The sequence below is a fragment of the Haliaeetus leucocephalus genome, unplaced genomic scaffold (genome assembly GCF_000737465.1).
Source record: "Haliaeetus leucocephalus isolate CR32 unplaced genomic scaffold, Haliaeetus_leucocephalus-4.0 Scaffold795, whole genome shotgun sequence".
NCBI classification, from domain to species: Eukaryota; Metazoa; Chordata; class Aves; order Accipitriformes; family Accipitridae; genus Haliaeetus; species Haliaeetus leucocephalus.
Window position 1 is genome coordinate 1,497,629 of NW_010973231.1, and position 14,893 is coordinate 1,512,521.

At 34.9% G+C, this 14,893-nt stretch overlaps 1 protein-coding gene across 4 annotated transcripts in view; it reads right to left on the reverse strand.

The window, feature by feature from the left end:
- MOSPD2 (motile sperm domain containing 2) overlaps window positions 1-14,893 on the reverse strand; it is a 34,865-nt gene that overhangs the window by 15,947 nt on the left and 4,025 nt on the right. For 2 of the 4 annotated variants that reach the window (XM_010581538.1, XM_010581537.1), the window contains exons 3-8: window positions 9,923-10,078; window positions 9,280-9,366; window positions 6,706-6,860; window positions 2,844-2,904; window positions 1,603-1,641; window positions 466-590 (exon numbers count right to left, since the gene is read on the reverse strand). In XM_010581538.1, the coding sequence (XP_010579840.1) occupies window positions 466-590; window positions 1,603-1,641; window positions 2,844-2,904; window positions 6,706-6,860; window positions 9,280-9,366; window positions 9,923-10,078 (623 nt within the window). Of the gene's footprint in view, window positions 1-465; window positions 591-1,602; window positions 1,642-2,843; window positions 2,905-6,705; window positions 6,861-9,279; window positions 9,367-9,922; window positions 10,079-14,893 lie in introns of those variants that run through there. The other 2 variants (XM_010581539.1, XM_010581540.1) reach the window with 2 other exon arrangements.

Genomic DNA, 14,893 nt, shown 5'->3' on the forward strand with positions numbered 1-14,893 from the left:
AGCCCTAAAGACAACAAAGAAAAAATAATTGCAGTATGATTGTCTTTACTGAATCATAAGCTTTGGAGCAGGATGAAAACTCTGAGCCATAAACCCTATTTTCTGTCCACAGAACTTGTTTCATAAACCAACACATAATCTCTAATTCATTATGTGGGAGGGAAAAAGAGTAGAAGGAAGAATGACACTTAAAATGGATTTTTATTTTTTAAGGTCTGAAAAACTAAGTGGTATCCAATGACTTGAAAGTGGATGAATGATTCAGAAAAGTTATTTCTGTACTGAAGACTGCCAGATAGCAAATTCTTATGAAGTTAACCTATTTTTTATTAATGTGATTTACAAATTATCATTGGCAGAACAATTTCACATCCATGAAGTGCCAACTCTCAACCCCACATGTGTAATTTACACAGGCATGTCTCAATCTATCACAAAAGGACCATGAAATGTTAATATACTTACTGTTCCACCCATGTGAGGTGGCAGATACTCTCCACTGATGTATTCCTGTACATCACTCTTGTTAGTGAACTTTAACATGCTTATTGCATCTGGGCCAAGCCAACCCTTCACAATTTTAAAAGCAGCTTAAAAAAAAAAAAAAAAAAGGGGGATACGTAAGTTGTCAGGAAGGGTTTTTTTGCAGTGTACTGGTAGACCTTATAGAACACAAGTGAGCTACATCCCATAAGATATGGCAGGACCTGCTCTGAAAATATCTATTATAATGGGAATAAACAGTCCAAGGAAAAGATTATTTACAGTGAAAATATTTTATGGACAAATACTTTTCTACAGAAGAATGCAGACAGACCACAGACTTTCATGGAAACAGTATCTTTGATTTAATAAATGACAACTTTATTGTCTTGGATTTTAGCCCAGGAAGTACTGAGGGGTAAAACCAATTGTATTCCCAAATCTGAGTGAGGGACATTGGGAAAGATATGTATACACTCTTCCCAGTTGAAATGTTTTGCTGCTTTAAAGGACACTTGTTTAGATTTACAGAGTATTTTCAAAAAACATAGTTATTTCAGTGAAGGTAAAACATGAATATACAGAAAAATCTAAAGCCAGCATAAAAATATGTATTCATATGGTAAAAATACAAGAACAACATGTGTATCCTGTACATTATAATTAAAGGTAGTTATTGAAGTACACACATCAAAACATATGTAACAATATCAGTGTCCAGTGTCAGGTATCCATCTTAAATTGTGTATTCTAGTTTTTGGCTGGTTTTAAGTGTCCATCAATTGTTGATGATAGTATTCCTAAATCATGAACAGATCTAGCTTTGAAAGGATTACAGTTGGAAACATTTAAGTAATAGACTATTTATCAAGGTCTCCCAACCTTTAAAGATAACAGGATGAATACAGACTGCATTTAAAGTATGATCCAAAATGCAATGCTAGAAGGAAAAACAAAAAGTATGCAACCTACAAATTGACAGATGTCAAGATGCATGTTTAACAAATTCCACCATCCAGCTGTATCTACACAGAGCAGAAAAATGCTTCCTATCTACGCTACTAATTTTAGAAAGTTATCACAATCAAAAAAACCCCAATAAAAACCCAAACAACTCACCATTCATTATCCATGGCATTTCAAAGATCACTATCTTTGCTGAAAAGACAAAAAGAAAAGGAAATAATGTGAACACCAAGTATTTCTCTCTTTAAGAGGAAGCACAGCAATAATGGTCATGTAAAAAGTGAATACTCATTTTTAGAAACCTCCATGTTCACTTCTCTGTGGAAGCAATTTTGTATAATTGTTTTTAACATGTATAAACCTATTTCTATTACTATATAAAAACATTAGCTGTTTGCTTGGAAAACAAGTTATACACTGTTTATATACTTCTCTGGGGTACTACTTTTCTGACATACTGTTACTAATAAGTAATCTCCCCAAATAAGGCAGAGAAAGTAAGACCTCAGCCTGACCTAGAAAAGCAGCTATTGAATGGAAAAGGAAGTTCAACAGTTATATTCAGCACCTCTTCTTCCCAAACAAATAGTAAAAGTCTTGGTAAATCGACATTTTCTCCCAAGCTTTCTTTCTTTTAGCAGAGAAGTCTGAAAAGTTAGTACTTTGACTCAGAAGTGTCCCAAAATTTCTGTTGAATGTCAAAAAACCCAAAAACATAATGTTGCACTTGCCTTTAAGTTTGATATTTGATCAAAGTTCAAAACTTTGATCAGCAAGCTGAAACGTAATATTCAGAGTTTAAGCAGTTGCTGTACAGAATTTCAATATATTTTCACCTAAAATTTATAACTTAAATAAAATGACCTAGCAAAAACTATTCTGTGTTTGCCTATCCATAAAAAAAATTAGCAGACAAGTATGCAGGTTTTTCCAAGTGTGCACACAAACATGCCTTATTCTTGTTTAGAGTAAACCACTGCTCCCTAAGATTTTCTATAGCCATTCATTCTTTGTCCCCTGAAGACTCCTAAAGGATGCAAACTACCATGCAAGTTTGCAAAGGTTCTATCCAAGTAACAAGGAGCAAAGGAAAAAACAGGCCAATTAAGTTCTACTGAAAGCTTATATCAATTTTTAATCTGTAAAAACATTTCTTAAATTATTATTTCCTGAAAAGCCAGTTGATTTTTGATGAATGTAAAGTTTATTTACAATACAAAGTTGTGCTGACATATGAGCACAAAAATATTCTGAATCTGTAACGCCCATGTGTTCCATGTAGATACCACAAAGCGCACACAAACAGACTTAAGTCTCCCACATCATCTGTAATATTATGAAATGCTCTTATTACATAAATCTACAGTGCTTAAGATTTAATATACAATACTTACTGAGGAAGTTTGGGTAGTAATCTGTAAAACAGTTGACAATAAACCGAACAAAATCCAAGTCCTAAAATAAAAGCACAGAAAAAACTCAACATAAATCAAAACATTAAAAATACAGGCTTAGTTAAGCTATATTCAAGTTTTACACATACTACAAACATCATCCAAACTGAATGCAATGCTTTTCACTTCATTAAATTGCTGCAGGATTGTGGCCAAACTAAGCTTCATGGTCTAAGAAGGAAGTCAACAGACCTATTATCAATGCAGTAAATCAAGTATCTAAACTACTGCAGAGTATTAACAGGATTTAAGCTGTACAGGAAAGATACAGGAAAAATAAACCTTTAACACTAGAGAAACTTGACAGATTATCTTAAAGCCTTACAAGGGAGAGCACTAAACCTACTGAAATTTCCCTTCGTTAACTTACCTTGCATATTTTTCAATATACTACTGCATTAGGATCTTCCAAAGGGAAAAAATAGGTTTTCTTTTAAGAGAATTTTTGGTTTCAGTATTAGCTTGTGGTATGCAGAGAAATCGTAGACAGAGGCAGCACTCAAAAAAGCTGCTTGTATAGCACCCATTTTCAGGGTGCTTCCATCCAATGAGCAGCTGCACAGAAATAGTACAGCCAAGTCTCATTGCAAAATCCAGGTATAACAGAACTGACTACACAGTAAAGGGCAAAAAAAGTCATTTTATGAAACAGGTATAGATAATGAAGTGAGACATACCTTACCACAATAAGGTACTTCAGTTAGGTGGGAAGCCTGCCATGAGTACTCATACTTTCCCCAGTCCTAACAGAAGTGACCACTACTACTACTTTCAGAAACAGTACAAAATATATTGCTAATGGAGGATCCAAAGCCCATCGTAACAGTAAAAAAGCTATGGGGAATGGCCTCTGAGAATGATGTAAACATGCTATTACAACATTTGCCAAAGAAAAAAAAAAATCAACACCCTGCGTAAAAGGACTACCCACAACCCGAAACCTTTATTAGTAGGTTCAGTAACTAGAAACTAACTGAAAGCTTGGTATCTTTAGAGGCAGAAGGTAGCCTTTAATAGAAGCATTTCTCAAATGGCTGTTGCTTGTACCAAATGCAGTACCTTTCTTTTAATAGCATAAACAGTGATAGATTTCCAAGCAATGATTAGAATCTCCAGTGCATTAACAAGGATGCTACTCTCTATTCCGCTGCCTATCCAAAAGCAGCTCTGTCAGATATTAGGAGGATGGATCCATTATTTTGCTGAAAGCCTGGAATTAGAAGTATAAATTTCAGCAAACCATTCAATAACTGCACCTATTCTAGTTACCTGAACTGGTGCGACAAGGCATGAGCTATCAGAATTACCTGGCTGCATATCAGTGAAAAGCTGACATAGTAGATGTCCATAGCAATGGAACAAACAAATGAAGCATGCTCTGGAAGAGAACTCGGAAATCAAAGTTCTTTCAGGATAAAATTTATCAGTTTCTCTACATGGCTACAAACAGCCATTAAAAAAATATTCCTTTCTGTGATAAGTGTACTAACTACAAAGCAAGACTGTACAATGGGACACTTATAGACAGCACTTGCTGAGACTGTGTCTCTGGGAGTCTCAAAGACACCAGAAAGAAGTTGCTTCAGGATATGCTCCACAAAACCAAAATCAAGTTGCTTTTTCACATCAAGGAAATTACTACAATCCTTTATTCTTGTTACATAAAACCATGGCTCTAGTATTATCTTTAGGAGTATGGATAGACAGCCCTCAAGGCACAGATAAGAGCACCAATCCTGTCTTGCAAAACTGAATTACACCGTATTTATTTGTCAAAATATCTTAAAAGCTTGTGGCACTGTACTGCACAGCTGCAAGGTCACAATGCAACATGAACCATTTTGCCTGGAAAAGGTAGAAAGAAAGCTTTTTCTTTTCGTTTATATTTAAATACCAACAAAAAAAGAATGAACAAGATACAAGTTTTAGCCATTCCTGTAAAAATAACAGGACAGCATGGCATTTGGGAAGAAAAAATTCAATATTCTATAGATACAAGATGATTTTTTTTAACCTATAGATAATCTATGAGATTCTTAGTTATCAGATTAAATCTATAAATATGTAATGATAGGCAAGATCTCCATCTTGCAATCTAAACCAGCTTAGATTCTGCTCCTGAAAGTGGGTGCTAAAAAAGTACTTTTCTCTACTGAACTCAGCCAAAGGGAATGAGAGATAACTGTAGATTTTCATCTATCTAAAGTTACTCAAATGTCACCTCCCCCAGACCCTCCAAAAAAAAAATCCTTACTTTAGATTGTGTAAGTTGAGGATCAGTAAAAGCGCAGGAGGCGATATTGTTCTAATCTTCTAAACAAGGTCCTACAAAGCAAATCTTAAAGATGACTGTAGTAAACTATGGGTATGCATTTAGGCTTTCCATAAAAAGATACTAATAAGTAGAAAATCAGACCTAAAGGAAGAGATACTACAACATACATTCACTCCTAAACCCACATAAATTTAAAAAAATGCATTTTCATTTCCAAATTTCAGAAGAGGATCTCTATCAGTAGGTAAGCTGCAGCTTCATGATATGCCATTAATGAGATCACATTCTACTGGTAGTAGTAGTATATCATTCAGACTGTATTAACAGCAACTGTAGATAAAGCTGTACACAAGCTGACGCCCAGACTCATACCTAAAATGGACCTTCTGAATAATCATCACTTTTACAGAAGTGACTAAGCTACACTGCTCCTCCTTCATTTTGAAGTCCTAAAGAACGTCTAGACATGCATTAAAACTTTTGCTAAGAGAAATGTCTCCTCTCCTGAATGAAAAGTTGGAGTCTCTCATTTATGTAAGGTCAAGTGTGGAGGAAGCAGTCTTCAGAAAAGCTGATAGGTTGGACAAGGAACTGAAAGAGGGGGTGAAGATATTATTCCTGAAGAAGTATGGATTTGAGTCTGATAGACTCCTGAATTGTAGGCCTGTCTATCACATCTGTTCAAACTCAGACACCTGCATTTTTCCTGTATCTGTACACAGCAACTAGCCCTCAGATTTCTTCATTATATTAGTCTCATCATTGTAATAACATGTATGTTAGTAACAGAAAAGACAGACTTGGACTATATTTGGCTAAAGATGAATACTGAAAGCAATGTTGACTTGATGAACTGCTCTTTTGCATCCAGCTAACTTATCTTCACAACAAAATTCAATGGGTGGAGAGAGATGCATGCAGGGACTTAAGAAGTGAACGCAATTTAAATATACAGGGACAGCATACACAGCGTGGAGGATGGAAAGGCAAGACCAGGATCAGAATTGTCAGCTGACTTTTCAGTACACATCAGAGATCTCAGCCACTGCATCTAAGGGTTTTAATGCTTCACCATTACCCCATTTTTCCATCCTTCACTCTTGACTGATTTGTCCAAAAAAGATGACAACAATGAAAATGGAGCTGTTGAAGGAATGGCAGCAACTGCACTCGCAGTAAAAGATGGCTCAGCCTACTGCCTTTTGGGTGCTTAAAAATTAAGTTCTACTACTGTCATCCATGACAGCTCACACACCAAGCTGGTGAGCAACTACTATATATAGTCATTTTGGCTCAGTCACCAAACTAAAAGCAAGTTTTCAGTGTGCTGCACAAGACTTAAACTTTAATATGTAACAAAAGGTTTGGGAAACTGCTCATGTCAAGGGAAGAAGCTCTATGTACCATTGATGTGAGCAATTGTTAAATTACTTAGGTGTCAAGGACTGCACAGGGACTCCCCTTTTTCTGGGTACATAGGTTAAGTAAGTCAGAAAGCAATCAGAAAAACACAATAAAAATACTTACTATATGACTGATTCCAGTTTCAGCCATGTCAAATACCACTGTTAAGGGCTTTCCATGATCTCTCTTGGCATAATGTTCTAACCAAAAAGCTACCAGTTTCTTTTTCTCAAGTTGTTGTTTAGGATCTCTTGTATGATGTTTCACTCTGAACCAAACTTGTGAAAGAGAGAAAAAACATATACAAAAATTGAAACAGACCAAGTTATCAGAAAACATTATGCAAATAACTATACAGGATGCACTGAAATTGATTAACACCCCTGAGTTTGTATTCTACATTTCTTCTGATTTTATGGCCACAGAACAGCTAGAAAGACAGCTGTATACCTTACCCCACCTCCCTTTCCTTGCTCACATTTTTATACTGGAACTTTTTAGAAATTGAAAATAAAGAACTACAGCACAGAAGAAACAGGAGAGTGAAAAAATACTTTTCATGTATTTAAAGACTACTTATCTAGATTACAATTTCATAATTTCAAATTAAATCACATGGTCTTCAGATTTGATATTATGTTCTGCATATATTCTAAGTATTGTTGTGAAATTTATGTTTCTTTTCCTGCTTAGGTTTTCTACAGCATTGTAGTTGACGTGTTTTGAAAAACTATTTATACACACATTATGAATTATACAAAAAGCAACAGACCTTTCTAAAATAAAATGAAAAAAATCCAGATGAGCAACATTATATAAATGAAAGCCCAATACATACCCTTCTGGAATAAGAAATAAGTCATGCAAAGACAAGTTTTTTCCATGAGAAGTAGCATATTTCAAAGTAACAGACTTTATAAAAATGTCTGAAACCAAATTACTGATTATACAATGAAGTGATACAAGAAATATTTGGGGCAGCAATGAAAAGCAGCCTTCATTTTTGGTACCTCCACAATACCAAAATTAGACAAGCCCTGAAAATAATTGTAGATATACTCTAATATTTTTCTGTGAAACTTGGAAAGTCTTACTAAAAAACAGATTTCTTCTCCATGTCTTTTACTGCCAATTGCAAATAAAAAAAATTTATGGCTTATGTAAAGAAACAAACTTTTTTTTTTTTACACATAGTATATTAACTAGATGCTCTAAGTTCAGAATTTCAAAGATACCCCTATTCAAACACAGGACTCTTGTGAAAGTAACCAATAATTCTTGAAGAACTTCATTATACTTTAAAATGTCTATTTTACATAACAGAATGAGAATGGAGCATGTGGCCCAAGAAGCACATTTCTCAAATGTTGACTAACCAGGAACTTTTAACTACAATACAATCTGAATTTACATACCAAGTCAGATATTCTGACCCAATTAACATTCACAAAAGAAACATTTCAGGTATGGAAAATTGAGATATTAGTTATGTTTCAGTGACAATAAAATCAGAAATCGTTATTTACCCAACTTACACATTCTTGTCATGAAACAATTGCATTATTTTCTCAGACCAAGCACTTATGCAAAGTAGTGATTTTTTTTTTTTTACTTCTCCCCTTCCCCCCAATCTCACCAAATTGGACCACCCAGTATAATCGTGCTCAGCTTTCTAAATGCTATTAAAAAAGGTATCACTGCCACTTATCCTTGAATACTTACCTTGGAGGCTAAAAGAAAAATCACAAAGCATAACAAAGCAGCGATTTTTCATACAGCACTGATATCTCACAATGATAAGAAAAGGGACAGTTGCTGTATTTTTCTGGTCATGACTTTTTTTGAAAACTAGTATATTGGTGTTTAAAAAACAGTCATTTCTGTAAAAGATTGGATTGTTAGTGTATTTCTGGGAGTACAAACTAGCCGTTGTAAACCAAGGAAAAGCAGAATTTCAGATTTAATTTTTTGTTTTTTTCAAGGTTCAAGATCATTGCTTAGAAAGCCTCATGAGTGATTTGTTTGAAAAGCCTCTTTTGCCTCGTAGGATTTAAGCTTAATTAAAAGTAAGTATGTGAGATGTTACAACAGATTAATTAATAGAAAATAATATTGACCACCTATTATACACTATTAAAACAATCTCAGGAGTATTTCAGGCAATATTTACTGTTTCTCTACAAATCTTATTCTTTAGTTACTAGAATTTAATCACAACTTGAGTTCATTCTCCAACAATTCTCAGCTATCCATGCTGTTACTGAACATTCCGATGACATCAGAAAAAATGAAAAAACAGGAAAACCATTGCAGACCTCCTGTGAACCACTGCTAGTATGCAAGGACGTGGGCTGCTAGAAAAGCAATGACAATGCACTGTAATAATGAACATTTATACTAGTCATATACTCACTACAGTAGACACAGAAACAATGCACTCTAACAGGAAAGTTAAAACCTGCATTATAATTAGGATAAAGGTTTATGATTTAAAACTGCTGATAAAGTTTCCTCATTCCACTTCTGTGATCCAGAGATACTCAAAATTACCATCTTCTCATAATTTTTAGTAAAAACAGTTGCCAGTATGTACCTACTTCTATTTTTAAATTGTTTGTTTTTCAAAATAGATACTAAAATGCTGGAAACAAAAAATAATGATCAGTGACTGATAATGTTATATTCTTCGTAACTTACATAATTTATAGCCCTCTTTATCATATCCATGCAGAAAGAGAGAACCATTTTCAAATAACCATTTTGGAAGGACAGATTCTGTCAAGTCTGCAAAGTCAAATGAAACATTATTTCAGTAATCATATTAATAATCCCATTGTAACTTAACAGAAGTTACTAAAAATGCTCCACCCTTTAATTCAGATTGTGAAGTCCTGTAGATAGAGCTCACCTTCAAAACATTCTCACAGTACAAAAACCAGATCTATTCTACCTAGGGAGTCAGAGCTACTGCTACTACAATGAAAAACAGAGCCTTGTTTTTTTGTGGGTTGTTTTGTTGGTTGCTTTTTTTTTTTTTAAAGGACTCCATTCTAGCAAATGAACAAAGACAAAACACAAGATAGCTGCCTGTCTTCACCCTAAACAACCTTTCAATAGACACATGAAACCACAACAAAACAGCAAGACAGTACTGGTCAACATAAAAAGCAATAGTTCTATTTTTTTTTTTTTTAATAAACTGAGTTGAAAAGTTCCTGCTCAGCTCTGTGGTACTTACAAAATCTTTAAAAGGTGCTTAATGAAGCTACATATAGAAGTCAGTTGTAGTTCTATAGGAAAGCAACACATACCATCAAAATCATTATATAACATAGCTTACCATTAACTGTATATTCTTTCCTCCACTGAAGGCTTTCATCAATCATCTTTAACGTATCATCCACAACATCATGACGCCAAATCAGATAATTTTCAACCCATTTATCATCTTGCTGAAGTCTTTCCACATCTCTAGAATCATATTTTTCTGATTTATCTAGTAAATAAATCAATTACTGTAAGAATATAGTATTTGCTATGAAAACACGAAGAGGAAATTTATCAGGTTTCAATATAAGCATCTACTAGGTACACAGCATTTCTTTTACAGTCTCAAACTTAAGCAGACAAAGCATAGCATGAGAAATTGATTAAAACCAACTATCTACTATGATAATATTTAGGAACACTACAAGATTACTCTCACTAGAAAAATATTTCCTGTGATACTTATTCCAAGAAAAAAAAAAATTAGAAAACAAGAAGGTGTGTGTAGGGCAGGTGTACTTTTTTAAAAACAGGTTTCTATAATTAACATAAATTAGTATGCAGTCTAAGAATGTTTACTGATGAATGTATACATTAAGCATCACTAGTTCAAGCTTGAGTTCTCAAACTTATAGGCATCAGCATGTCAGACCACAAAATGTCAGAGAACAGATGTTAAAATGACTATTTTTGACCATGCATTAAACAAAATTGTTTTCATTAAAGATTACACATTTTAACACTTGTTATAAATTGTTACCTTACTGAACACAAACTACATGCAACTCTAGAGCAGCACAAAATGCCCAAGCCTCAAACTCCTCTTGTATCAGGTTACCAACAAGATAACAGGTTAACATGCTTTAGGAAGTGATGAAACAGGAGTTGCTGCTGCTCATTACTTTTTTTTTTAATTATTTTTTAAACAGGAAAGTTTGTAAAATACAAATGCCCAAGTAGACCTATTTTTGTTGTAGATCTGCTTAAACAAAGGCTCAGTTTTCAGATCAATGCTCCTCTTTGATAAGTCTGCATAATCAGAATGCAAATCAAGTAAGAGTCCATGATAGAAACAGGCTTCTGAAAACAACAGACACTGATACACATCTCTTTGCTAACTACTAAAAAAAAAATCTTTTAAACTACTCAAATTTATTTGTGATTAGTATGAATAAAGTTAAGACTGGTTGTTAATAAAACAATGTTAATTTTCACATACTGGAAAGACAATTCCTTTGTCAGCAGCAATAAACTCAAAATAACTACTTTCAGGGCCATCATAATTAAAATAACTATTTAGAACACTGACTAGATGGTTTAGGGATGCATATTTCAATCAGACATCTTAACTCTGAGGAAGATGTTAAGAAAAAGACACCATTAAATTCTGCTAATATTTTTAGTTTTACTGGCCCACCTGCAAAGATATGACCTATTTTACTTGTCTTTAAATTTATACTGTCACAAATTAGTCAATGTAACTGTAAGAATATACCCATTTTAAACGCATCCATCCACCAAGAGTTATTATAGTTGCACTCCCCCAATGCACCTCTTCACACCCAACTGCTTCCCACATAATCTACTCAGTTCCTTCTTCATTAGGTTTCAAATTTCTCCTTCCCTTGATGCCATCCCACTACCTTACCTTGTTCCTTAGCCAAGCCTACAGTCAAATCCCACTTTCCTTAATCTCAGTCTCCTACTTGCTCCTCTGCCCAAAAGCCTCCAATCAACTAAAAACTCACTTTCAGTTCCTTCTCTCATCATTTCCATACTTGCACCGGACAGCTCATTCCCTATATTCTGACTAAGCCCAGTGAAGTGAATGCTCAGGACAAGACTGAAATGATATTTAACTTCTCTGTGGCTCTAGGTCAACCACAGATGGAACAAGCTGCAAAGATTTGGAGTATTAACTTTCATAAAGTCTCAACTGCTCATTTGAAATTTGATTATTCCCCCAATGATTATGATTTGGACAGTTTTGCCTGAGAAACACTAACAGTATCTAGTTTCAAGTTAGAGTCATAAAAAACTAATACTGGAGAGGATTTCTACAGGTCATCTCAGTCCTAACTCCTGCTCACAGCAAGGCTAACTTCCAAGTTCAAACAGGTCACTAAGTACCTTTGCCAGTCAAGTTTTGAAAACTCAAAATGGTAGAAAGATTCCACAGCATCTCTTCGTGTAACATGCATTCCAACCAAAAACCCCTTCAGAGATACTGTCATGTACAGTAACTAAGCTGGCACATCCACTGTCAGCTAAATTAAGAGAAGAACTGGCTTCTCTTAGCCATGGTATACTAGCTATTCCATGCTATGCATTATTCAATAAGGTACATTGGCTATTCAAGCCATCTATAGCTACTCATAGCCACAGAAAACTAGGGCTTTACAAGAGCTAAGATTTACTTTAACATCAGTATTACATGTCTCCAGTGCCTGAACTACCTTACTTCAACTTGGTTTAATAATCTCTAACACACACTAGCTCCCAGCTAGGACTGACTGCAGTTAATCAACCAACGAAGTATTTTTTTCTGAGATCAGTCCCATGTATATTCTATTTCTATAATGGATTCAGGTACTGTGTAACTAAAGAGAAAAAAAACACACACCAGCAGGTAAAAACTAAGAGGATAACATCTCACACTGCTTTCTGAGGCTCTCTTTGCTCTCAGTATCTGTTTGAGAGCAGAACTGTCAGAATGACAGAACAGTGCATCTTGTATCAAACAGTAATTCAAAAATATTCACATATCATGTGGAATGTGCCTCAGAACACACGTTTCTGGGCCACTAACAAGTTTTCCCAAACTCTGAACTTAGATAACATTAAAAAATAGAAATTTAACTTTGTGAATATTTTAAGAAAATGAAAGGGGAATGGAGGAAACATTTTATCTAAACTTTCCACATCAATGAAAAGCAAGCTGGATTCAGAGATAGGGACAGTTGAAAAAAAAAAAAGAAAATATTTTTCCTCTCTTCAGCAACTAAATTCTCAACAAGGTAACACATGTAGTCTCACTATATATATATTACAGCACACACTAAACCAGGAACAACTAGTCAAATTCCACCTCCACAGGCACTTGCAGGATGCCGGTTTTTCAATCAGGTAAGCTTAACAAGACTGATAGAACAACAGGTATACTTATTACTGTTTTAACCTTACCCAATTTATCCAATTCTTGCTACAAAATAAATAAAACTTAAAATGACATTGTGAACGCAAAAGTGTTTTATCTCACACATATAAAGCAGAGTGATATGAAATTGCTGGAGTCCTTCCAATAATCCAGTCATTGAAAAATATGTCAGTTCAGAGGAGGAATTTCTCTTCAAATTTGTGCATTTCCCATAATTCTACAGAAATCTAGAAACTTGTTTTCAAACTATGCTGTGAAATAATCCGAATGTTTCTAGTTTTAAATCACTCATGGAACACTTAACTGCAGTTACTGGATTATTAGAAATTTCTGGAGTTAGAACAGAATTAGTTGAAAGAAAATAGACCTTCAGGGTTCTCAGCACATAATTTAAACACACAACAATTAAGAGGCCAGAAAGGAAACAGACGTTGAGGGGTATCCAAATGGAAATTCAGGTGAAACTAAACTGAAGTATCTTACCTCAGACAATCTCCAAGCCTAGCCACTTAAGATACCTGTAAACATATACTGATGCTTTTCTCACTAGGAAGTGCCTGTTACTTCACACCTGCAGAACTGCCACTAAGATGCTGAGACGCTAAGTTTAATCACCCTTTACTCAGGGAGATGGACATCTCTGTAATTAAGTCCATAACAAACAGAATTTCATAAAGTATTTGGAACACACCCTCCTTGCCCCAGAAATAACACAAGGAACAGCATCCACAGCTACTTAGCTCAGAAAGTGCTAGTGAAAGCCACATATGCAACAGCAGTGTCAAGCTTTTGTGAAACATGTCATGGTTAAGACAATTGTCCAGAAGCTTGGAAACCTGGTTCCTCCCTCAGCCCAAGAGATTAAAATCTTACTGCATACCAGAGTAGTTCCACAGCCAGTGGAAAACACAAAACTGAGATGCCGCAAGACTCTTCTGTTGAACTGGTAAGCTGTGTAGAAACTAAGCAAGACTCGGATCCAGAAAAGCAAGAGAAAGCATCTGCTTAGCAAATCTGATATTTACCAGAGCATTAAAATCAAATTAAGTTATATATGCAGGAGTAACAGTGACAGCAGCAAGAGGAGCCCAAAATTAGCTCTCAATTCCCTTAGCTAAAAGGCCTTTGGGAAAGTCTGAGTGAACAAGGAGATTGACCAGGTCTCAGACAGAACTTTAAAGGTTTCAAAGTTCATAATTTTATTTAACCTTATTTTAAAAAAGGCTACTTAAAGTTACTTTTGTTTCCTTATTGAGCATTTAGGGTCAAGGATGAAGACAGAAAAAGTTCTGTTTGAACAGCAGCTTCTTCCCATAACTCATCTTCCTTTTTTCTTGCTTAAGCAAGTAGTTCTGTTCTTTCTATGACCACAATCACATTTAATAGCTGTCTTCTTCAAGCTGAAAAACTCATGGTGAAACTCTAGGACTTAATTACAATCTTCCAACATAAAGGATCCTGTATAACACAACATCTCTGAGAAGAACTCCAGAGTCACGCAAAACTAAATGAACACAAATTTCACTGCAACAATTCATGAAATTCTTTGATGCACAAATTTTAACATCCCCTCTCTTCGCACTTTTTTTTTTTCAGTGCTGTCTACATTACCAGGAGACCAATGCTGCACTGCTGTGTTTTCTTCTGGCATTCATGCTTTCGGAAAGATAATAGAAATTTGAGAATATACAAGAAGAATATAGAAGAAAGACTACAGGACACAGCACAGCTAAGTCCCACACTAAATTCATCCAGAAAATTTCAGAATTCACAACCTGTAAGAATGACTCCTCCCTTCAGGAAGAACTCTTATCTAGAAAAGAAATGTTACGGACCAAGTCATACACAAAGCTAAGTAGGTTTAGCAACTACATACCTTTGAATAGA